The sequence below is a fragment of the Siphateles boraxobius genome, unplaced genomic scaffold (assembly GCF_051911475.1).
Source record: "Siphateles boraxobius isolate OS27281-9 unplaced genomic scaffold, OSU_SipBor_1 66, whole genome shotgun sequence".
NCBI classification, from domain to species: domain Eukaryota; kingdom Metazoa; phylum Chordata; class Actinopteri; order Cypriniformes; family Leuciscidae; genus Siphateles; species Siphateles boraxobius.
Genome location: NW_027509193.1, coordinates 12,982,356 through 13,008,192, shown reverse-complemented (window position 1 = coordinate 13,008,192; position 25,837 = coordinate 12,982,356). Strand labels below are relative to the sequence as shown.

General features: G+C 37.4%; 2 protein-coding genes across 18 annotated transcripts; both read left to right on the top strand.

Annotated features, from left to right (window-relative positions):
• The first annotated feature begins 4,518 nt into the window (after positions 1-4,518).
• Positions 4,519-7,984, top strand: LOC143721662 (uncharacterized). Its single transcript, XM_077212297.1, has 2 exons — positions 4,519-4,817; positions 6,459-7,984. Exons 1-2 carry the CDS (start codon positions 4,628-4,630, stop codon positions 7,283-7,285), a joined length of 1,017 nt encoding a protein of 338 aa, XP_077068412.1. The 5' UTR covers positions 4,519-4,627; the 3' UTR covers positions 7,286-7,984.
• Positions 7,985-9,439: 1,455 nt separating this feature from the next.
• Positions 9,440-25,005, top strand: LOC143721660 (uncharacterized). 17 transcript variants are annotated; one of them, XM_077212293.1, is made up of 15 exons: positions 9,440-10,248; positions 10,780-11,276; positions 11,997-12,350; positions 14,951-15,127; positions 15,222-15,449; positions 15,599-15,706; positions 15,831-16,322; positions 16,585-16,806; positions 16,975-19,486; positions 19,689-20,630; positions 21,338-21,467; positions 21,584-21,667; positions 22,930-23,027; positions 23,107-23,185; positions 24,722-25,005. In XM_077212293.1, the coding sequence occupies exons 1-9, from the start codon at positions 10,059-10,061 to the stop codon at positions 18,418-18,420; spliced, it is 3,714 nt and encodes a 1,237-aa protein (XP_077068408.1). In that variant the 5' UTR covers positions 9,440-10,058; the 3' UTR covers positions 18,421-19,486; positions 19,689-20,630; positions 21,338-21,467; positions 21,584-21,667; positions 22,930-23,027; positions 23,107-23,185; positions 24,722-25,005. The 17 variants fall into 17 exon arrangements, with proteins under 17 accessions (XP_077068408.1, XP_077068406.1, XP_077068405.1 ...); XM_077212291.1 differs by having other exon boundaries at positions 16,582-16,806; XM_077212290.1 differs by having other exon boundaries at positions 15,807-16,322.
• Positions 25,006-25,837: the final 832 nt, after the last annotated feature.

Below are 25,837 nucleotides of genomic sequence, written 5' to 3'. Positions count from 1 at the left end.
TCTAATATTGACTGACTGATCAATGAAAATACTACCAAACGACAACAACTATGATACCCAATTATTGTGCATCCCTACATATTTGGAGTTCTTTTACAGATAATATCATAAATCCCTCATTTTCATGGCTTCAGGTCTCTTGCATGCAGAATGCGATTCTGTTTCATTGATGTCAACAGCTTTTTGACAGAGATGGGCAGCACTTGTTAAGTCTAGTATGAAGTATTAATTACAGATTGAAATCAAGTATTACTATTTTTTTACAAGCAAAAACCTATGCTAGCACTTTGTAAATGTTCTTTATCTAATGCAAAATATTCAGTATCACAAACAGTATGACGTCAATAAGCATGCTGACTCAGTTTGGGTATAGTGAGAGGCCTCCATTTTGGGGTCTCGCAGTGGGCTAGGCTTGCGTCAACAGAAGCAGCTACAGTTGTCTTTTTGATACATTTCCATTTGTGGCCACTTCACATCCCCACCACTCAAATAGGAATGACCTTAGCATGCCCATTTGATCCAACTGCGTGCAGTCAGTGAATGCCAGCTTTGTTCTCTTGAATTGTTATGCTCAGCTATTTGTATTTAACCCGCTTACAATTCATGCTTGTATATATATATATATATATATATATATATATATATATATGTATGTATATATGTTTCTGTACATATTTGTACCGCTTCCAATTGCATCTGGTAATCTGAATATCTTTGATGGACATGAACAGTGTTCGTAATGCAACTCTTGACTGTTAACACTGCAGTGCTTTCACAAATTTTCTCTCTCTTGAGAATTTTTATTGGTATGTATTTTGAAATCAGCCCTTTTGTTTTCTATGCCATTGTGCTTTTCTGAAACTTTGACCTTATACAAGCATGTTTGCTTACTGATTACAGATTGTCTGCGCTACATATTATAATTCTGAAACAAATGTTGCAAAGACCACAGCCGAGTCCAATTCTCTGGGTTACAAGTTCTACCTGCTGTTCTGATTTTTTGGTGTGAAGAATAAATCCGTTATTTGTGTTTATTAAACATTCCCTTACAAATTCATCAGCATTTTGGTGAAAGCACCCGTGCTACTCAAGATTCCTCTGTGACATGAAATGATTTGAGAGGCATTATGATAACTCTTGTTGCTAATATAATCCAGATTTGCCTGTGCATGCCTTAATGAATTGCTTTGGAACAATAATATGTGATGTACGCTGTATCTGAACCGAAGCGTTTGATAGATCTTGCAGTATTGATCCTTATTCTGTTCTGTACCAACACTGATTATGCATCAATGAGTCCAGTGAATAAACTGTCCCTCATTATGCCACTGCTCTGTCATTATAAATATATTTGAGACTCCGTGTGCATGTTGTTGGATCTAACACTCTTTCCCTCTCCGCTGTTTCCTTGCTCCTTCTATACCGCATATGTCTCCAGGACGTTACAGTTTCCAGGGCAACGGTTGTTAGGCGAGGAGGACAGTGAGGGACCGGGGTGCAGCAGGATGTAGGGAGAAAGAGAGTGTGCGCTCAGACTTCACTGGTGTGTTTAAAAATCTATCTCATTTGAATTTTATAGCAGCATGCATTATTAAAAGGCTCTGGAGGAGAGGAGATGGCGAGAGAAAGTGTGCGTGTGAGTGAGCCAGATTAATAGGAGCTGCAGAGACAGACCGGTTTAGACAGTGAAAATTTTATATTTTTGTGCAACAGACGGGAAAAGGAGGGGCTGATCGAATACATGCTTTCTGAAAAGAGGAATAATGAACAAGTAGAGACGGCAGAGACACTAACAATGCATAAGGACATGTTTTAGCCAACATGCTTGGCTTATAGCCATATGTTTTGTGTAACAGTGAGCATGATAAGAAAATCAAGTAATATGTTGAAAAGTGAATCATAATGCAGCCAGGCAGAGGGAAGGGTGGGCCAGGGGCAGCAATACAAAACAAATCATTTTACAAAACATTTGGATTTTCTATTTTTCCAAGAAGCCTGAAAAATGTATCTGTTTCCACAAAATAAGCGGCACAACTGTGATCAACATTGATAATAACAAGAAATGTTTCTTGAGCAATGAGCATCAAATCATCATTTTAGAATGATTTATGAAGGATCATGAGACACTGAAGACTGGAGTAATGAGTAATGATGCTGAAAATTCAGCTTTGACATCACATGACTATATTAAAAAATATATTAAACAGTTTTTTTTAAATTGTAATTATATTTTACTATATTAAAAAATATTTTTGCAGTTTTTTTATCAAATAAATGCAGCCTTGGTGAGCATAAGAGAACCATATAAAGCTTTAGATTTGCTAAATAGATCCATGCTGCTAACAAATAGGCAATAAGGCTTAAATAAAGAGTTAATTTAAATGTACCTAATGCAAATAAACTAGTCCCTTACTTCCAAAAGCGTCTTCATGGACTGAGAGAGACCAGTGAAGGTTAAATGTCACAAAGAAAAGAGAGTAGGGGAGACGGCGAGATGTAGTGCACACTTAACTTTGTGGGATTTAATTACACAATCTAATCAAATAACATAATTGCTAAATCTGATCAGAGCGGTTGTGTCTCTTTCTGCTTGGCAAGCCTCTTGTTTGACTGTGATGTTAATAGCACTTGAGAACTTGATAAGGATGGGAGTAAAATCCATGAGACTCCCAACTCACATTAAACCTTTTTTGATGCATGTTCATTCAAGTGGAGGTCCTTAAAAGCTGTTTAAAAAATAACTATATTACATAGAAAAACATCCTTTCCCATAATTCCTTTAATCATCATCTTTTGCTACTCATGTTTTTACTACATTGTTTCTGTCACTAAATGTACCAGATTCCATGACACTTGAGGCCCGGTGTTATTGTGAAGTTCAGGACCTCTGGAATAAAAACTAAAAAGACAGAGACTTCTGTGTATCCTTGTGAGCCAGAGCCAGACTACAAACTCTTTCACAGGCAGACAGTGGCAGACATGTTTTAGATAAGGGCTACTGCTCTCAGAACCTAATTAATACCTGAGACAGAAAGATGTAATTACATGGAGTGCAATCAGCCATCTTATGATTAAAGACTAAGCCATTAAATGAACAGAAACATCAGTTCCTCTGAGTTTGATGAAGTTTGCCTATAATTAAACTAATGTGTAACTAACCCCCCACTTTTGTCAGAAGTTCTTCCATGCCTGTTTCTAAGGCTTTGCCTATGCTATTGGCCGACAATAGACACGTGTGTGTCGATTTTCACGCAATATGAAGCACAAGAGTCTCAAGAACACCCAAAAAGAATATTAAAGTTTGACACGTTGCCATGGCAACAGTATTTAAGATATCACAAATCCTTTCAAAGTTTTGCATTTGCTGTTTCTTGACATTGTTCTGACGAAGTTATCGGGTAAAACTAAGAGGGAAATTTGAAAACAATTTTAAAGTGATACACTTCCTGCTGCTACATCCATGTGACCAAACTCCTTCAATGAATATACAGCTCAAGTTTCATCAAAATTAGTCAATGTATTTAGAAGTTATAACACACTTCCTGTTTTCATTTTATCACCATAAATTAATTTATTATTATTAATTTAATTTAAGATATAAAAAATCTGCTCGCAATTTAGCATCCTCAAAATCTTGGCTTCATGTTCGCCGAGTTTGGTGGCGATTGGATGAATCTCCTAGGAAGAGTATTTCAAATTCCAAATTTCAAATTATGTATTTGGACATACTACTCTTTTGGCCTACTGTTTTTCGCATACTATATAGTAGGGAAGTGTGGCGAGCAGGACGAGGCCGAGGGCCGTGAGAGAATGGCCGTGCCATTCTCTCACAGTCCTCGGCCTCGTCCTGCTCACCACAGGAATTAATTTGATTCAGGATGCAGCGCATGTGTTTTTCAAACAACCCATAATAGCCGACTTCCTGTTGGGCTATCGTATGACTATGGGCGCTAAAATTTTTCAGCTTTATGAGATCTACAAGCGTGTGACGTTTGGTTACTGTATGTGAAAAGGGGTGCGCTACGGAACCCCTCAAAAATGACCACATAAAAGAGTGCGCCACAGAGCCCCCCCAGGACCCCCCAATGTCAACTTGTACTAGGCCCCTAAAAGTGCTTGAGAGTTTGAAAAGAAAAAAAGAAAATAATAATCTTTTTGGAAAACAATAGGACCCTGCGCCCCTTGGGCTTGGGCCCTAAAAAACACGAGGGAGTGCAGTACATGATTAGCTAACCGTACTGGTTTAAAGTTGTTGCTAGATAACAGTGTATAGGTGTATAGATGAAGGTGTTTTCAGATTATGTCCAATCATCTGAATGAAATAAGGGTCACTGACAGACACTAAACATACAAATATCTTAAAACAATAAATTGTGTAATTACAATAATAATCTTCACTCATTTATTTCCTTAAATAAATAAATAAATAAATAATACTTTAAAGATTTGATATTACCCAGGGCAGTGAAAATACGTCTACTAGTGCATATGCTACAGTACAGTAGGTGGCAGTAATTTACATCTAGAGTCAGCGTATCGCTAAAACAAGAAAAGAAAAAGCAAGTGTAGTGAGTTGCTTTTATTCGAGTGTTTTATCGAATTTGTTTTCTTTTTATACTTCGGCAAAATGTCAAGACTTGATAAGTTACATTCTAACCTGATGAAGCGAATGTCAATTGTCATTCGTGAGATTTGGGTGGAGGTGGAAGCGACGGTGAATGAATATCAAAAGGAAGCAGCCCAAACACGATCAGAAAACGCGAAGCTGAAACAACAGCTGAGTAATGTGCTGAGGAGGAATCAGGCGCATTTAAACGGTAAATTCACTCTTAAACAACCCAGGCTGGGTGCATTTTCCCGTCAACGGCATTTTGATAGTGAAACTGACTGACACAGAAGCGTAGACGTCATTTATTTACCACTAAGTTTCTGTCACCTCACTGGTCTAGTCCTTCTCTGTCGTATCCCGCTATTACAATCATACAACAACAACAATAATATAATTAACATAGTCTGTTGAATGGATATTCAATTCATTGAGGATAATAACATATTTATATTCAGAAAAAAAGAAGGGTGGAGGAGAGAGAGAGGGGACAGTTGCCACACGGCGAGGAAATATAGGAAAGATGTTATGAAAACTTGACTAGTCCCGCACAACCATTGTTAACTGATCGTTTTTATTGTATATTTGTATTATTAAGTTATCAGTTATGTAATGTCAGTGTGTGGACTTGAATTTATCAACGCAGGTAAAAATATAGGAATTTGCAATTCATACAATAAAAATGTTTAATTATGATGATGTTTTATTTTGATTGCTAGATACAAGACCAGCGAGGTGAGAGAATGGAAAAGAAATTCCATCTATGTTTTTTTTTTAAATGAAATAATTAATAGAGTAACAAAATCACACAAATCAGGTATGTACAGGTATAAACAACTGTATTCTGTATTCAACAACTGTAACATATACACTACATTTCAAATATTCAGGGTTATTAAATTGTTTTTATAGAAATGCATACTTATATTTAGCAAACACACATTCAATTAGATAAAAGTGACACTTAAGACATTTGTAATGTTACAAAAATATGTATTTCAAATAAATGCTGTTCTTTTCAACTTTATTAATCAAAAATCCTGAAAAAAGTTAAGCAGCCCAAGTGTTTTCAACATAGATAGCAATAAGAAATGTTCCTTGAGCATCAAATCAGCATGTTAGAATGATTTCTGAAAGATCATGTGACACTGAAGACTGGAATAATGATGCTGAAAATTCAGCTTTGACATCACAGGAATAAATGACATTTTAGAATATATTACAATATAAATCAATAATTTTACACTGTATTAATTACTGTATTTTTCATCAAATAAAGGCAGCTGTGGTAAAATAAAGAATTATTTTAGACAATTATGCTTGCACTCTTTCACTGACTAGATATATTTAAAATAATGTTGGCCACTTTTACTGGTAACATAAGACATTTGGCATTATCAGGAAGACCCATATTATTATCCATCATATTCAACATTATATATAGTAGTTTAAACTTGAATTTTTTCATGCCCAGTCATTTTATTTTTGCGTGACCTATACACAATGCATCTAATCACTATCCACGATACATAATGTTGCATTTTTGTATTGCGATATATTGTGACATGATATATTGTTACACCCCTAGTAAAATGTAATTTCTCAGTAGCGCTTTTAACTTTGACAACACCAAGCAGTCTGTCAAACAGGTTTCAATTGGATAAAACGTTCAGCCATTACAAATATTTAGTTCCACACCCAAAAAGGTCAATCTGTACATCTTTATGTTGCTTAGAACTGATATTCTTGTTTGTATGCATTTCATGAATATAATAATGACCACAGCTTCTCTTAAAATGACCAATATTGCAACTAATAACTGTTTTCATCCTTTCTTGCTTTCACCATACAGGACAAGTCCACTATGTCTCTCCTGATGAAGCCTCACCCACAAAATTGCCATCACGTGGGTACACGTCTCCAATCGAATCAGAAGACCTAGAAGATCAGCAACCGGAGGCCGATGACCAGAGTCAAGATTCACCTAGTGAACTAAAGCCACGCATACTAGATGCCGTTTCATCCTGTAAGACAGAGGCAGAGGACAGGGAGTCGGCGCATCAAAAAAATGCAGGTGAACAGCGACTCTTTCCTCAGTTCGACAGCTCGAGTACGGATGAGATGTGGGATGTGACCTTGCCCACTGTTTCAACACCGAGGATTAAGATTGAGCCCGAGGACACCATCATCACAATAACATCTTCAGTTACTACTACCCCTGCCCATGCCGGTCCGTGTCAGGACTCAGAACCGGCTCACCAGCTGAGAACAGCCAGTGACACTTCAACCACGTTGAGGAGACTGCAGCGAAGGGATCGCCTTCGCACACGATTCACCAAACCAAGGAGGGCATCAGCGAAAGATCAGGATCATGAAGGGCCATATAAGTGTAATAAATGTGGAAGGCAGTTGAAGGACTTTGCAAAGCTGCAGCTCCACAAGAAATTACACGATAGATCCTTCATCTGTCACTGGTGCGGCAGAAACTTCTCCAAGTTTGACTACCTTCGGATGCATATGCGCACACACACCGGAGAACGGCCTTACCGCTGCAACTGGTGCTCAAAGACCTTCAGCCAGAGCGGGAACATGAGGAGACATGAGCGCACGTGCCAGAGATTCAATGAAGAACCAGCAGCGCATACGCTAGAAGACGACCAACAGCTGTCCGCCGAGTGACGAGGACATCATTGTTGACAGATCGCTGCAGGCACACCTCGAGAAAGAACACCGCATTGTGATAGATGTATTGGGATATTTATTATTTTAAGGATGTAAGAAGCTTCCATGTTACATAAAAAATATAGAAAGCCGATATGCTGTTTGACTGACATTTTAATGACCTTTCCAGTTAATATGTGTGCACAAATGTCTCCACTAAGCCAAAAAATGCTCTTAGAATGGCTTTGCTTTTCCCCTTTGTGGAAGACCACTTTGTGTTTTGTACAGAGTACCATGAGTTACCATACTTCAAGACTGATGTTGTCTATTATAAATACTCCACAGAGAGCAGTATCTAGCCTGAAATATTTTAGGCAGTGCATAGCTATTAAAATGTATATTCACTAGAAAGGAATAATTTTAATATTTTATTAATTTCCATTATTTTTCCAGGCCTACACTGTGTATCTACGCATCACGATTTTTAAATTCAAGGTTTTCAGTGACTGCGGGAATCACTGAGAGGACAATTTGATAAAAAATAGCATATTAGGAAATTAATCAATGTGGTAGACTGAACAGTAACATTTACTTAAACTGCAAAATTGTCAGAAGAAAATCATGTAATTTCAGGAGATCATGACTGTCAAACATGTGTAAATGAGGAACTTTGTTCTATGTAACAACAAACACTTGAATAAACTAGATGAAATGTTATTGGACATCTCAGTTATTGTATCTGAGGAACATGTTAATGTGGCCATTGTGAGGATTATGTATGTGTGCATAACCAGGGATGCAGTTAATGATGCCTTATCTTGGAAATATTTTACTTGTCATTTAGCACATATTGTTTTACTTAAACATGTCAGTTCAAGCACTGAATCACCAGTTACTAACGCAATAAATGCATTTATAATGATTATTTTACTGGTAATATGATAATTATGGCATAACTATGTCATAAATGTCCTATAATTATCTAGCTACTGCATTTAGCATTGTTTTTTCTTAGTATGTCAGTGTCTTCAGTTATTATTGGTACTCTATTTGTATTGTTTCTTCAATTCATCCTTCATTGGCCTGCCATTCTGTCCATGTGTAGTAGGTTATACCCCAGATTTCTCCCAGGCTCAATGAGCTTATCTTCCATAATTTTGCACAAATGAAATAATTTGTGCAAATGGTACACCAATGTAAATTTCATGTAAACAGTTAACCATGTAGATACCATAGTTACTAGAGTAATTGTCACTATTGTAAAACTGTATTAAAATAATGTTCTTCAAACGGTGCAAGAAGCTTTCAGAATATTTCTGTAAAAAATATTTTTACTGCAGTAGTGACTATTACCAAGTTACCATAGGTTTAAAGCAGTAACGATAATTCCAGTTACTACCGAGACTGTTTACACTTACCATGATGGTTCATTTTTGCAGGGCCGTCATCGGGGGTGAAAACCTGGATACATTGTCTTGGGTTGGGCCCTGTGATGATGGGACCCAACTAAGGCTCTCTCTCCCTACTCATTTTAAGGAATATTCTCAAAAGTACAAGGAATTTTGATTTAAAAAGAAAAATATTATTAATTGTAAAGATAATCTGTGTAGGTTCATCTCACCAACACAACTAGCTTAATTATATAAAATACTTTTTAGTAAAATGTAGATTCATAAAATAAAATAAAAAATAAAGAAAGAAAAATACACAATGACTTTTCAGTACCTCCCAAAACTAATCGCTATGGGAAAATAATTGCAATAGAACTCCAGTGTTGATTAGAGGTTTTCAAACTTTTTGATGCCATGGAGCTTATGATATTTGCGAGGGACCCAATTCTTATATATATATATATATATATATATATATATATATATATATATATATATATATATACCGATATATATCTATATATACAATTTGAATAACAATATGAATAAAAAATAGAAACATATATATGTATATATAAACATATATATATACATCTATGTAGTAAAAAAATAACGCTAGAAATACATGTACATTCAATCTGGAAAATTATTTTCATTCTTACTTTCTGATCATCATCATCATCATCTTCCTCCTTATCCTTATCCGGGGTCGTCTCGCAGGGGCAGCAGTCTAAGCAGCAGAGATGCCCAGACTTCCCTCTCCCCAAACACTTCCTCCAGCTCTTCCGGGGGGACACAGGCGTTCCCAGGCCAGCCGGGAGACATAATCCCTCCAGCGTGGGGTTCCTCCATTCTTACTTTCTATTAAGGTGAAATTGTATCTTCTTTTTTTACCCACCATAGATGTATAAACCTGAAGAGAACCATAAAATATAGACTAAAGAGCCATTAATCTCATTAGTATTATTATTACAACATTTCTCTCTGAACTCTTCCGTTGAGCCCCTAGCACCCCCTCGAGGCCCCAGTTTGAAACCCCCTGACATCCACCCGACTTAACTTGTGACCCAGTTTGGTCACCGACTACTTATGTCAATTCCTTAAATGTTTGAAGACCATGCATATTCTTGTATATAAAAGAACCGCGTTTAAATTACTACGGTCTTGCTTCTATTCGGCCAGGTTTGCTCCCCTTCCACTAATAATTTGCATAATGACTTTTGCTCTGCAACCGAACGCTAGCATTTCTCCTGTGCAGTAGGTGGCAGTCAGCAGTTTCCTGCTGCTTTTTTTTCTTTGCGATTAGGAGGCGAAAGGCACACTGTGTTCATGCAACTGGGATAGTTAGCCGTTTCAGTGGTTTCTCTTTGCTGCCGAATTGCAAAGATAAAACAGCCACAATGACGAAACTGCAGCTTCTGCACCGCGCGCTGAACGAGCGTCTGATGGCCGCGGTGGAGCAGATCATGGAGATGGTCGGCGGGACGGTGCTGGAGTACGAGGAGGAGACGATCCGGGCACGGAAAGAAAACGAGATTCTGAGACGGAGGCTCCGATGGATGGAGGGGGCTAATCAGGCGGACTGGCCAGGTAGGACAACACCGGGATTAATGCAGTTTTAAGGAAAATATAGTGAAAGACTGATAGCAATATGTGATGAAAACTTTGGGGGCGGAGACATGTAACGTTATATGGTTGCTAGATGCTACACAGGTTTGTGCTCTTTAGCCTATGCACTACCGCGCAAACTTTGTTTTGTTGAGATCATCTGCGTTCATTCAGCTTCTAGTCTTCCATAGCAATGGATGATCATTTTACAGGAAGTGTAAATATTTGCCATGAGATCCATATGATTGCTCGCAGCTGCATTAGGCCGAAGCAAACATAGATGTGTGTTGTTTTGTATGCCTGTTGTTTTCGCTTCAAAACTTTAAGTGGGCGCGCAGAACAGACATACCCCCTCTAGAGTCAAAAACTAAATACGAGACAAAATATATTTAGCATTTCCTTTTGTGTTAAATCCGCACATTTTACCTACAGCTACTTAGTTTCTTAGGTTGAAAACAGAAATCGCACTTGATCTCATTAAATGGTTGCTGTTTGTTTTCTTTAAATTCTCAGGCCCATCAGAACCGGTTACGCTTTCCATCACAGACGAGTCCAATCCATCCCCACAAGATGAGCGCGCTGTCAACTTTGGATTTGGACAAGAGTCACAAGCACTTGTAGTCAAAACAGAGACTGCAGATCACCCCCTGTACAGCGCCACCACATTACCTCTAAGCGTGGATCAGGGATCTGACGTTGCTGGGACAAGCACTGGTATTTCCTATGGCCTGGCTGATGGTATGACCTGGGACTCTGCCCAAAGTTACATGGCCCCTCTGGACTTTGATCCAACTTCGGGTACCACCAGGGTCAGGCACTGGAGAGGGTACAACAGAAGGCAGAGGATGTCCTTTGCCTGTCCAGACTGTGGTAAAGTTTTTGGAAAGGAACAGAGGCTAATGGTTCATATGCGGATCCATTCCACTGAGAGGCCGTACAAGTACCGCCGGCGCAAGGCGTTCTTCTATGGTGACAATAAGAAAAAGAAGAAACAGCTAGCCCTTTCTCAGGTAAACATCAGCATGGTAATTGAAGCCAACATGACAGAATTGACCCTTTTTACCTTTTTCATTTTTTGTCTTATTGGGAAGCAGAAGCATTCTGTTATTCTGCTTCATTTTTCACATTGAATATACTGATTCACTTAGAAAATGTCGTTTTAATTAGTAAAATGTCTTTCAAATGGCATTTAAAATTCACTAGGGTTAGGGCACAATGTAAAAGGACCATGGTTAGCCGATATTATCAACTTTTTTTATTATCCACATGAGCTGACATTGTATATTTAATTGCACATGCTCATGTCCCCAATATTTACATTTTACTGTAGATTACCTTTTCTTCTCATGCGCACATAAAGAAAAAAATTTAATAACACCTTTTAAATTAAATTTTTAGCAAATACAAAAATGAATTATACTGTGAAATGCATTATTTTGTTGTTGTGATGCCTAAATCATTTAGTTAATTTGAGTTTTTAGTGTTTTATTTTTAACTTATTTTGACAAAATAGTATGGAATTTTAATATCAGTTTTTATTTAATATAGAATTTTGAAATATCTTAATATACAGAAAACTAAAAAAATAAAGTTCTTGAATTGTAAATTGAAGAGGTAATAATATGATAGATTAGTCATATACCATAATTCCTTGTGAAAAAAACCACTACAATATGGGAGGGTTAATTAATGCATGCTTAATGTTAGTGTTGTTTTTCTCTGACACACAGCTATCAAGAGGAGTAGTGGATGATCTGTCAGATTGCTCTGAGCAGACCAACAGGAGTAGCGCATCACCCGAACGCCTAGCAGTTACTGCACCAGACCAAGAAGAAGAGCCCGCCAGCCTGTCTACTGGGAGCGACCACAGCAGTGATAAAGAACCAGTAAACAGAACTACTGCCCCTGTGCATCATCGAACCAAGAAAAATGGAGCAAACCGGATAAAGTGTCATTGCCCTCATTGCCCTGATCGGGTGTTCGCTCGGCCCTGTCAGTTAGCCATGCACATGAAAACCCACACTGGCAAAGCTCTTGTAAACCTTCCCGATGAGATGATGGATGTGAAGATGAAACCACCCAAGGTATTGCACTTCATGTTCTCTAGTGTAAGAAATAGTGTTTATAGATATGAGTACATGGATATTTTCTTTCACATATAAGCCCTATCATTGATCTAAAGAAATAGAGGAAAATAAATCAGTCATTGAAAAAGCTATCATCAACCACTATTCTGAATATTTGGGGTGATGTGCGGGACAAATTTGGACTTTGTAAACATTGTGTCTGATCACTGAAATTTAAAACTGCTGTAAAATGTATACTGTCATTTGATACAATAAGAGGTAAAAAATTATAAAACGGGCACAGCTAGAGATCTCACACCACACATTTCGAGGTATTGGTTGACCAAGATGGGTTTTTTTTAATGGCCGATGCTGATACCTAGAAAGTAGGTTGGCTGATATTCAAGGATAACAAATGTCCAAGGACTTGCTGAACTGAGCAGAAAACTTGTTTTAGACGACATTTACTCAAAATTCACAAAACAATTGTAAACTTTATTTAATAGACTTTATTTACTATCCATTTACACAAAAGCAGTCAGTAGAATTTGTGGGGGATAAGCACTTCATGGTTATTGGCCGATACCTGTTATCTCAAAATAAGCAAATAGTAGCCGATAAATTGGTCTGGCTCTGGCAAATATATATGTTTTTGCCATTATAAGTGAGAAGTTCATAAATTTTATCGTTAACTAATTGGCACCAAAGTGAATGGAAAATGACCTCTCCATAGTAGTTCAATGAATTCTAAGATAGTAAGAACTTATCTTAGGATGAACTGAACACGTTTGTACAGCTACAGCCAATCTACGAAGAGAACAAGAAAGCAACTACTGAAGCGGATGCAGTTTAAACGGTGAGTTTTAGGTCAAAATTGAAAGTTATGAAAACAAGAGCTGGTATGTTGCTCGAAACACGCAGTTCATACAAACAAATGTCTGCGACTGATAGGTTACCTGATAAGAAGTTATTTGATTTGGGATCAAACTGATTGCAGCCTTTGTGCATAACAATTATATCAGCTATAGCTAAGTAATCATGTTAATTTTTCTGGAAGATAATGCATTTTATGGAAAAAGCTTGAAAAGTGGATTATGGGTTTGTCAAAAGCTGAATTGAAGAACAAGGAAAATGTACTGTAATTGTACCAATTTTATCAGCTTGATAGTACTAAATTGCTAGCCGTCTACTACGTGAAAAGAAAGAAATGCTTAGGGAAGTTTATCATTACAAGGCAATCTGCCATTTGCACTCTATAGAAATAAACAGGAACTAAAAGTATAACATTAGTTACATTTATATGAAAACATTGACTGGTTATAGAAGTAGATGTTAGTGATAAGATGGTTCAAGCACTATTGATTATAGTTGTACTATATACCATTTTATTCAACTGCTGTTTATCATTGACAGATTTTTAAATCATGCAATGCTTAAAAGACCATGTATGAGAAAATAGTTTTCAATGGTGTATCCTGAGGGAACCCTGGTTTAAAACCCTGGCTATAAACCATTAAAACTACAGTGGTCAACATTTGAAGTGGATCAGGACCTTTCATCAAAGTTATACATGAATTTTGAACAATACCCGTTGTCTTAGGACTACTTTGATTAACTTTTTAGATCCACTTCAAATGTTGACTACTGTAGTACTACCAGTGAGCTGAAGAACATACTGTTTTATTATTTTATTATTAAATTCTTGTTACTATCAAGTCAATTATTATTATTTTTAAATGTTTGGATAAATTTCATTTTTTATGTCTGCTTTAACCCCTGCATTTAAGTCATTTCTACAACAGAAAGCATTCAGTATGTTTTATAACACAAAGCTTATGCATGTTCTTCTCATTGATTCGCAGGTGACATGTGCACCCCAGCGCTGTTTTAGCAAAGTTTGGGACTACTTCTCAAAAGATGCATATGGTGAAGTCTTCTGCCATCAATGTGCCGCCAGAGTTAGCCAGGGGTCCAGCAAGGCTTCTCAGAAGAACACCTCTAATTTGTGGTCTCATCTTAGAATAAATCATCGACATGCCTATTTAGAGGCGAAAGGGTTCAGCCGACCAGTCAATATGCTGATCAATACAACTCAGATTAAATTGGAACATTTTGAGCCAGAAGAACATGTTGCAGAAGGAGAAAGTGAGAAAATGAAGGTCTTGATACCAGAAGAACCATCAAATGGAAATTTGTAAATATGTATATAATAAAAATAGAAAATCACAAACTTTTTTACATGTATATACAAAATAGAAAATCGCAACTTTTTTTAATTTTTATGTACCATTTGTGTATATATACAGTGCAGTTGAAATGCAGTGGTTTTAATAAAATCGGTTTTAAATGAATTGTTTTTGAGTCATTTATGTGGGTGGTTTGACGGTTTACAATACAAATATTTTTTATATTTTTATATATATTTTTGTCAGTGCATGATACTTTCAAGTTCACTGTTAAAGACAATGTATAAATATGCTGGGATTTTGAATGACTTCTGTAAAACATACAGACATTTATTCATTCACTTTCACATCCAGGGCATATTACACTTGGAGCTCTTTGCATATGTCTTTCCTTTCTTCTCTCATTGTCAATTGGACTTGCATTTCTTTCAGAAGCAAAGAAAAAATGATGCAGTGAAGAAGGCCAAAGTTACTGGCAAAAGTGAGGTCCATTGTCCAAAGTGTGACAAAGTCTTCAATTTGGCAAGCAAGTTGCGTTTCCACATGAAGTCCCATACGGCTAAAAGGGCTTTATTACGCAAAACTCTTAAGATGCCAATCCAGACTGAGGTACCTGCTTACACAATGCATGATTTTGATCTGTATATGTGATACTTTCAATTCATGTTTTCCTATTAATTTTTTATATTTGTATTTCTCTTAGCCATCTAAAGAAGAAAATATGGAGGCAGTACCTAAAACTACAGAAGTACAGAATTTGCAAGAGCTAAAGAAAACGGTCGCCTGCCCACATTGTGATAAAGTGTTTATCCGTGAAGGATGGCTGAAGCCACACATTCGCTCTCAACACTGGAATATAAAGAGGAGGCGTAGTCAGTTTGAAATCATTCGTGACAGTAGCCTGTCAAAATCACAACAGCCTTACTACCAGGTTTGTTTTCAGATTTGTAATTAAATGGGTAGATGTTACTATATACTTTTTAGACACTGATAATTGTTTAGCTTTTATTTCTATATAATAACCCAAACTCCTTTATACTGATCGATAAGCAATTGCGTAATGCCACAACTGTAAAACAGGGAGTCACTAAGGAGTCGAAAAAAAAGAATAAAGAATCATCAAAGGTCAACACTAAATCAAGTCTATCAAGTGATGAGTCCTATCTGGTTGTTGCTGGTTACACCCAGGTTGGTTTCTTTTAGATTTTTAATTGAATATGAAAATGTTACTGGATACTTGCTGAGACACTGATAATTTTTGAACTATTTTTTTTGTATAATAACCCAGACTCCTTTTTTATTGATTGATAAGAAATTGCGTAAGCGCACAACTGAGACACAGGAAGTCACTAAGGAGTTGAAACAAAAAAATGAAGAATCAAACAAGGTCAACGATAAACAAAGTCCATCAAGTGATGAATCTAACCTGGTTGATGATGTCCCGCAAATCACTACAGATGAGGCAGAACAAAGTGCAGATCTCCCTAAAAGGTGCACAGATGAATCTAAGTGCGCTCCTGAGGAATCAAATAAAGACACTTCAGACTTTGACAGAGAAACATCAAGTGCTACAAAACTGCAGAGCATGTTTCCGTGCAAAGTATGTGGCAAAGAGTTTGTACTGGAAAAGACGTTAAAGAAGCACTCAAGGAAACACGTGGGACGTAGGTTGCAGGATGAAAAGAAAAGGAAAAGAGAGCAAAATGTAGCGGAAGATAAGCTTATGGAACAAACAGGATTGATATGGGGGGAGGAGGAGAAAGAGAGGCTCGATAAGACGTCAAGTAATCTCAACCCAAATACGGTATGTGTCTTACAAAAACCTGAAGAATGATCCACATCCGTCTTTACATTTTCATAGTTTTAAATAAATTTAAATCAACCAGAAGACAATCAGAAAATTCTGGAACCTAATAAGCACCTTCAAGGCTAATAATGTCTTTCTAAAGGAACTTTTACTTATTTTTCTGTTTTAGAAATAATTTTTGGTGAAGGCACTCTACATAGATTAGCCCCTGCACAAATATGTATTACATATTATTATTTTTTTCGTACCCCTTCAGCAGAAACCACAGGGATCCCCAAACAAAGAGTTACGGAAAGACAAAGTCAGAGGTCAAGGGCCACTACCCTGCCCATTTTGTGGCAAAGTTTTTGCTTGGGAAATGCGGCTTTTGATGCATATGCAGATTCATTGTGGCGAGAAACCATACCCCTATCGGCAGCGCAAGAAACGTTTTTATGGAGACTTGAAAAGGGGCCAACTCTCTAAATTCCATAATCAGGAGGTAGGAGATACTATGCGATAATCATTTTGAACGGTTGATTCTTCCAGTTTTATTTCTTCAAGGAAAAAGAGGAATTGTTTGTGCAATGAATCCTAGGTCATGTTGACCCAAAGGGCTGTTGTTCCAGTCATTATGAAATTGGTTGATTGTCGATTTCCCCCAATACAGACTCCGGAGAACAACAGTGACAAGTCTGAAGAATCCGTGGGTGAAGAAACAGGGAATGAGGACGAATCTGCACATCTGAGCAGCAGTACAACACGTGCAGTGTCTGGAGCTCTCTCAAGCAGAACTGAGACCACTGGAATGGAGGACTATACTGGCAGCCTCGGCCCTCTACCTCAGACAGCTATTGAGAAGCCTACCGCCTGCAATAAGAATAATCAAAGAACCAAACCTGAGCTATTCAGAGATATCTTGAGCCAATTCAGTTTACAGCCAAGGATTGTTCTAGAACCAATTATGACTGAATTCAAGTCCAGGAGCTCAGTGTCTGGGGACTTAAAATCAGGTCGTTCTAAAAGAAGTGGCTTTGATCATGAAGAAACATCATGCTCCGTATTGGTTGATGATGAAATGGTAGATGCTGTGGAAGATGAAATTGTGGGTTCCAAGCTTTGCAAAATACCAGTGGAATGCTCTGGACATGGCATCCAGAACAAGTCTCAAATATGCCAGAGTGTTATTCCTGAGACAGAAATAGTCCCTATAGAGGTTGTATCTCCACAGCATGGTTCTCAATCAGAAGTAGAGCTTGATAACTTTGGGGGCCCAGTGGCCGTTGAATTCTCTGAGGGAAAAAACACAAAGAGTCAACAAGGAGAGGACTATGACTGTTATTTTTCTGGTGTTTCCGATAAAACAGCCATAAACCAGCTGCCGCTGATCATAATTGATGATGAACTAGAGCAGACAAACGCAAGAACTGCTACTGAACATGCTCCATCTGAATGTGGAAGAATGAAGTGTGATTCGAAGTGTGATTGTAATAACATTTCTACTATGAAATTAACTGTAATGCCACAGACTAGCGATTTAAGGTCTTTGTTCAAGGAAACTAGTTCTGGTGAAATGCAGAAGAAAATTGACTCAAAATCAGTTTGTGTTGTCCTCTCAGATGGTGAAGAAAATGTTGATGAAGATGTGCTGAATTCTTCCAGAGGTTTAGATGAAAAGAAAATTGCCTCAGTGCCTAGCGTTCAAAATGAACAGTCAGATGTGGGGAGCAATCCTGGCAGAAATCCTTCCAGCGACTTCATTTTTCCAGCTCCAGATGCAATTGAATCCATCGAGTCCACTTGTGTTCATGCTAAATCTATTGAGAGTGCCTCAAAACAAACTGATATTGAGGTAACAAGTGAAAGAAATGATCAGAGTATCTCAACTGACCCACTCGCCAGAGACCAAATGGCTTCTATTACCATCAGACAAACAGAGGACAACCCCATGAGTTCAATGGAGAATAAATCATGTCAAACATCTGGTTTGGTATTTGCCGGTCAAGCATCTATATCAGAAGTTAATGATGACAAGAAACTTCTAGAGATGGAAATTGTCAGTGGCGATGAGACAAAAAATAAGAAACTGTGTGAGCAACCAGTTATGCAACTGTAGCAGATTGAAAAGTACAACACGGACTCAAAAGTAAATCTGTTCATAAACAATCTGGAAATTTAAAGTGATATGTAAATACATGAACCGAGAAATCTGAATTTATAATTAGTTATATACTGTTTTCTTTAAAAAAGTTTCTTGATGTCAGAGTCTGTTCTGGATGCTTCAACTGACAACTGTGAAAAGTTCTGTAAATTTGGAGTGCTCCCAAACTCTTCTACAACCCGTCAAATCTGACAGTAGTAACAAGACTGCACAAAAAAAGTAAAGTAAGCACTATATTGTCAATCTTATGGGAAGGCATGTAGAAAGATAGAACTTAAAGCGTGATCATACAAGATAACCTGTGTATTGACAAAGACAAAAAAAAACGAAAGAGTTATTGAATAGTTTCTCCGTTAAAAAGAAAATCAAGCAACCTAGAGACTCTAAAATGGATTGTAATGCAGGCGTTGTTCACTGCATTTTTTGCCAGAATTCTCATCGATGGAACATATTTCGGGAACATGCTCTAATTATTAAGCACAACAGGAACCCAGCTGCCTCCTGCAAAACCCAGGAAGCTGTTGATAAATAATTAGCAAATCCAGCTTCAGACGTGATCAGTGTCTCCAGACTTTTAGAGCCAACTAATGCTCCTTTTATCTAATATCTCAGATTCAGGGGATCACACTATTCCAAACCCTAGGAAATGTGAAGCAAAGGACAACCATACTCCAGACACAAGTCCCCCAGTTCTAGTAACAGCCCAGCGCAGAAGATTTGTGATCCGGAACCCTCAAGCCCTCCCAATCTTGACTCTTTCCAGAATGCTGCCTCAAAAACCAATTATCCAAAAGTGGAGAGGCCTCTTGTCTCTGACAGCAGCACAGCTCAAAATGACATTGAGGCACAATCCTTAAGTCCACCTGTTCTAGATCCTTGCCAGTGTGTTGAAATAATTATCCTCATTTGGAATCTTCATTTAGTACAAGAAGGAATACTACCAGATCAGCCTTCAAACAAGACTCCCAGATCAGCCGTTTAAAAGAAGTCAAAGAAAAGTTGTCCAAGTTCTCATTCTCAGGTTGTTTGCTTTTTTATTGATTAGTGTTTTGTTTTTGTAATGCAAGTTTTTGTTTCTGTATACTTTAGGTGTAAAAAAAGTGCAGATCTTGAGTGCTAATATGCAAAAACTGACCATGCAAAGCATTTTGACTGATTTAATTAATTGAATTTCTTATGATCTTTTAATGTTTTTATTAATTATGGCCTCTTTGCAACAACAGGGTCCTGAATGCCAAAGCAGTTCCACGGATGACTTATTGAAGATGCATCACTGCTGTTACTGCAAGCAACCACATTATAGAATGATGGATCATCTTCAGTCAGTTCATCCTAATGAGCCAGAGGTGGCAAAAGCTCTTATCTTTGACAAAAACTCAGAAGAAAGGAAACATCTCTTGAACCTCCTTCAAACTAAGGGAAATGTTCAACACAGCACAAATGTTGTTCAAAGTAGTAAACAAGATTTAAAACCATTTAGGATGTTTGCTTCAGACTGCTCATTCGATGATAGTGTTTATTGCATCTATTGTTTAGGGTTATTTAGAAAGAAGTCTTTTGCTACTCATCTAGAGCAGTGCAAGGGCAAATCAATTGACCGAGCTGAGGATAGCTGTGGTGAAATTCCTCCCGATGCTGGGCCCATTCCTTCAACCCCCACACTTACTTCCCTGTGGAGTCCAGAAGAGATTGATGCTAATCTAGAACCATCAGGTTTTTATTGCCTAAATAATAGCTATGAATCAGAACAGCTGAATTTGTATAATGAACAAGAAAGTTCTTCCCATCAAGATGTCACATGCAGTGTTGGGCAACCAGATGTCTTAAGTCCAAATAAAGGGGTTCAAAATGATGGGCAGACAGAGGGTGCTAAATTACTATTCAAACGTTCTCCTGAATATGAAGTCAGCTATGATTTTAAGTCGGATAATTTTTCAAATCCAAGCCCTGGTCAAGAATCAACAGACTGCAAGAATGAAGAAATAAGTATCCCAATATGTGATGTTGATCAAGAAAAGACAATGACAGAAAATGATGTTCTCAGAAATCCATCTGATGATTTCAGTCCACTTCACGGCAACCAAACTGTGTCCAATGACAGCGTGAAAGCCCAAACCTATGGAACACGAAGGAAGAGGAAGAGGCGCTCACGTGTCCAAAATGAGGTAAATATTGTTAAATGTGGCATTCTGAACTTTTTTCTTCAGGACTCCCTATTATTAGATTCGTTACATTGAAGGATATTTTTAATCTCTTTGCAGTTGTTCACATATTTACATGCTTTTTTTGTTTGTTTAATACTGGTATGTAAAAAAATTCCAGGGGCTGGTTGCAGCTGGACATAAAAAAGTTGGTTGCAAGTTCTGCGCTGGGCTCAGCTACGTCCAGCCTTCCGATAAATGTTTACACCTGTTGCGCCAACTAAAACTATGACCAGGCGCAACTACGCCCAGCGTAGACAATGCGTGTCCACTCTGACACATTCTACCCCAGTAATAGTTGAGATGCCATTCACGATATAGTTACAAACTTAAATTTGCTAATAATAAATAACTGAATTTGATTGACATAACAAATGAAGCCACTTTGCCGTCTAATTTCAATGAACAATCGTTAGCTAATGAATCAGCGTTTATCCGAAGTCTTCCTATGTATTCTTACAACGCAGCAGATGTAAATGGTTAAGCGTCCTAGGCATGTAAAAAGTTATTTATAAGGGAAAATGGGACTACATACAGGATTACAGCAAATGTCAAAGTGCTCATTCTGAAATCTTCTTCCTCTTGTCTGAATGTGAATAAAATGTCTATAACAGTACTTTTGATGAACAAAGGCTAAGCTGTGGTTTTCTGTTTTTTCCTTTTAATTGTAGTCACTGATCATGGATTATGACTTGCTAGGTGAAGGAGAGAGGCCCAATTCAAAAATGCATGTCTGCCAGCACTGTAGGGCAACTTTCTGCACCTCCTACACGCTGCGCAGACATGAATACACTCACACAGGTCAGTGTGCAAAACCCTTTTTAACACGCATATTCTAATATTGCAACTCAAAGCAAGCTAGTCACAGACAAGAACCAGGGTCATTCTCATGCCTCTGTTTTTTAATTTTCTTTCAGGTGAGAGACCATTCTGGTGTCATCACTGCAATGTGGGATTCATCCAGAAGTATCGCCTTTTAAAGCACACATTTGCATACCATGGTGAATGTATTAGTTGTTGTTTTGATTGTTACAAAAATTTTATTTAACTTTTATCAGGGTTTCTGACAAGGTCTTAAAGTCTTAATTCACCCTAACACAAGTCAATGCCTTAAAAAGGACAGAGCAGAAAGTCCTAAGGCCTGGACGCACCAAGCCGACGGTCGGTTGCCGACGGACCAACGTCGGGCCATCGGCAAGCGTCTGTCGGGCTAGTTTTTGCAGTGTGCTCCACACATCGGCGGCAGTTTGCACGATTCAGCTTGTTCAATCGGCATCGGGGCCATCAGTGAGTGGAAATGTGAATATTTTCACAAAATAAAGAAAACTATCGACATAGCTGATATTCAAAATGGTAAGCAATCGTTGTTTTTTTTACGTTTTGTATATGTCATATATCCTTGTTTCGGTTTCTCCTTTTGAATGATGAATATAGACTATTGATACCTGCTTATATAGACAGTTCTTACACGGAGGCGCAGAACTCACATGCTAGTTTGCAGTTGGCTAGTTTGCAGTTGTAGTCTGTGCTGTGTGTTCAAGCGCAGCTTTTTGGTCCAGACGCAGCTGACGCAAGGCGACAACACCGTCGGTTTTCGGCGCTAGTTCTTAGAAGTCGGCTTGGTGTGTCCCAGGCTTTAAATGCATAAAGTTATGGCTTTAAATGTTGCATGCATTGCAGAAAATGTATGTCTTTCACAGTATTTTTGTCCTGTTTTCAAATATTTCTAAACATCTTTAAATCAAGATACATTTACTTGAGATGCAAATGTAAAATTAACAGTTAAACAAAATTAAGTGAGTTTATGCTTAAAACAAGAACAAGTATCTGTCAATGAGTAACGAAACCTTCACTTTGAATTACATTGATTTTATGTTACTATTTAATAAAAATAAATACTTTATCAATGTTATGATAGGCTAAATGACACACTGTCAATAGAATATTTTACAATTGGCAACACATTTTTAAATGATGAATATGTAGCTTACTGGCTTCTACTGTTTTCATTCCAGTCAAAATGCTCTCATAACGGTTCACGCTAAAGTTCACGCTAACTCAAAAAAGATTTGATCGTAGCCAGCGTCATGCATTCGTTTCGTAAATGAGGGCCATTGGTTCTCCCTATATTCAGAGTATATTGACATTGTGTTCCCTTCAATTTATTCCTTACATATTATTTACCTTCATAAAACCTGCAGAAACCTAGTTTCATGTAAATCATCAAAATGAGAAATTTGCATGTTTTTTTGTTGTCTTCAAGGGGACACGTTAACTAGCACAGACCAGCAAAAACTGAAAAGGCCAAAGAGAAGGTTCCAAGGTAGAGAGACATCGGTGAAGGATGAAGCTAGCCTGGAGGTAAAGTCTTTTTTTTGTCTTAAATAGAGCTTTATTCTTATTAGAGAACAGAATGAAAAATATATTTTTTTATTGACAGCAATCAGCTAAGAGTCCAAAGGATTTACCAGATGCTGTTAATGATGACACTCAGGGAAAGGTTACTGCCACAAAGCAAGGTAAAGTTTCTGCTGGTCATGAAAAATGCATAAAGAGCATCAAATGTCCCAAGCATAACAGGGTTCCTCTGGGTCATTAAAAAGGACATTTGAATCTCCTGATTTTAAGGTCATTAAAATGTTTTAAATATGTGTATCTTCTTTCTGCCAGGCATTAAATTTTGAGATTGTCTTAAAATCTGATTGAAAAATATAGCCGTTTAGGCTTAGTCGCAAATCAAAATTGTTACGTTTTCTTGTTTACGTTTGTGACATTTTGCACTCCTCACCAGAGGTGCGTGGGTGAGCGTGTGTAAAATAGTCTGTAAAACATGGTGTTTTGAGTTTTTGCAATATGCTGTTTTAACAATGTCACTCACTTTGCAAAAACATGCATTAAGAATGCATGTATTATTCACTCTGTGATCTAGCCTATTATCATGCAGTTAGAATGCCTCCAAAACTCAGAGTATGTTGGGGCATTTTTGCCCTCAGTTCTTGTCTTATATTTAATAATTCTTACGGAAAATTCCAAATGAAACCACAGCTGAACCGTTGTGGGACAATAGATAGCAGTGCTTCATTAATGAATGAACGATTTAATGACTCGGTGATTAGACCATGTGTCCACCAAAGCGTTTTAGCCAGCTGAAAATGCCTAGCTGTGGGAGCATGTTCTCCCTGATTCGGCTGATGACCTGAGGGAGCAAAACTACCAGAAGGAAGGCATAGAGGCGAAAAAGGCGCCACCTGTCGGCCAATGCGTCCTTTTCCTTCGAAAAGAATATCAGACAGTGGGTACCGGTTTTCTCTTCCGACACAAAGAGATCCACTTCTGCCTAGCCGAAAATGCAGGTGTCCGTCAGGAGGTGGAGTCTCCATTCCCCTGGGGGGCGGTCCGTTCCGGGATACAATATCTGCTCCATGTTTAATGGAGCCTGGCAAATGTAAAGCATATATTGAGCGGAGATTTTCCTGTGACCACAGGAGGTGGCATCGTGCCAGTCTATTCAGAAGAAGACAGCCTCGAGAAAAAACACTTTGGTGGACACACGGCCTAAAGACAGACACAGTCCCTTGCGTCGTTCCTGAACGAATCAGCATTTGAACGAATTAGCTGTTGAATAAATTAACTTCTAATAAGGTTAGAAAATGTGCCTTTTTCAAAGGTAAAAATGCCCCTGGAAAGCAATTTAAGGGGGCAAAATATTGCCCCTTAATGGAAAAGTTAATTTATGTCACTGCTGTAAAATAGACCACAGCACAAAATAAGAGGATTTTTAAATCTTCAAGAGTCAGCTGTCCACGACAAGCCTAAACCAGACGCACTCAGCAAAATATAATCTAATTATCGTTATTTTCAAAATTCCAGAAAATATAGATCATTTCTGTAAACATCACGGACCCTTAGAATACAGTATTCATTTTTTATATCTTCAGGTCTTAAAAAGGTCTTTAAAAGCCTAAAATCACAGAAACCCAAAGTATATTTTGCTCAGTCTTTGAAGTTTGTAACCTTTTTTATTTTTTACCTGACTGAATATGCTTTTGTTACAGACACAGAAGCGAGAGGGTTCAACTGGGAAGAAGCAGGACACAGCAAAGTCAAAGACTATGAGACGGATTGCTAGAAGTTATCGTTTACATCTTAGTGTTGTCTTAACATATTTGTTTTATTTGTTTTGTAAATATGTTTTACAGTGTTTTACAATGTTGCCTGAATCTGAAAATGTAAAAATACTTTTATGAAATGGTTCATTTCAGCCTGTTGTATTGTACAGATCATAGCATATGTTTATTAACTAAGTCCAGATTGAGAATAAAAACAGAGGTTAGAGAAATCTAAGGGTGTATTGGTTTTTGTTTGTTTTTTTGCGTGTTTGGGGAAACGTATCTCTCATACTGATGCAACTTATGACGGTTTGTTTACAATGCAAGCTCATAAATGTCTTATTCCAAAGTTGAGACACTACACAAAATTAATTATTTTTTCAGAAATTGTTTAATTGTTCATTATTATACACTACCGTTCAAAAGTTTGGGGTTGATAAGAGTTTTTAATATTTAAAAAAGAAGTCTGTTATGCTCCCCGAGGCTGCATTTATTTGATCAAAAATACAGTAAAACAGTTGTATTGTGTTCTCCAGTCTTCAGTGTCACAAAGTCCTTCAGAAATCATTCGAATCATCTTGGTCCTCAAGAAACATTTATTATCATCAGTGTTAATAAGTTTGTGGAAACAGTGATGCATTTTTTTCAGAATACATTGATGAATACAATGTATATTTTATATATGTCTTTGCTATCACTTTTGATCAATTGTTATTAAATATTTTAATGTTTTAAAAAAAATTGTACTGACCTCAAACTTTTAAAAGGTAATGGCAGTCTATAGACAACTATAAAATCAGCAACTGCTGAATCTGATGTTTTAAAAATCGCTAGTTTCATGATATCGGTTTCTGTAAAAACCTGAATATCCTGATTAATCAGGATGCTTTATTAACTTGTGTTAAATATTATTCTTCAAAGCTTTTTTTTTAAATCTTTTGTATATTTAAGCACATTTAGCTAATTTTATTTTCACTCGTTTGGCTAGATACTTTGACTTTTTGCTCAGCATCCATACTTTCACTTAAAATGCAATGGGATAAATGTTGTCTTATGTCAGGT

Coding starts and splice junctions, on each gene's coding strand:
- LOC143721662 (XM_077212297.1), top strand. CDS start 4,628: ATGTCAAGACTTGATAAGTTACATTCTAACCTGATGAAGCGAATGTCA. Junction 4,818..6,458: donor GAATCAGGCGCATTTAAACG/GTAAATTCACTC, acceptor TTCACCATACAG/GACAAGTCCACTATGTCTCT.
- LOC143721660 (XM_077212282.1), top strand. CDS start 10,059: ATGACGAAACTGCAGCTTCTGCACCGCGCGCTGAACGAGCGTCTGATG. Junction 11,277..11,996: donor AACAGCTAGCCCTTTCTCAG/GTAAACATCAGC, acceptor TCTGACACACAG/CTATCAAGAGGAGTAGTGGA. Junction 12,351..14,950: donor TGAAGATGAAACCACCCAAG/GTATTGCACTTC, acceptor CATTTCTTTCAG/AAGCAAAGAAAAAATGATGC.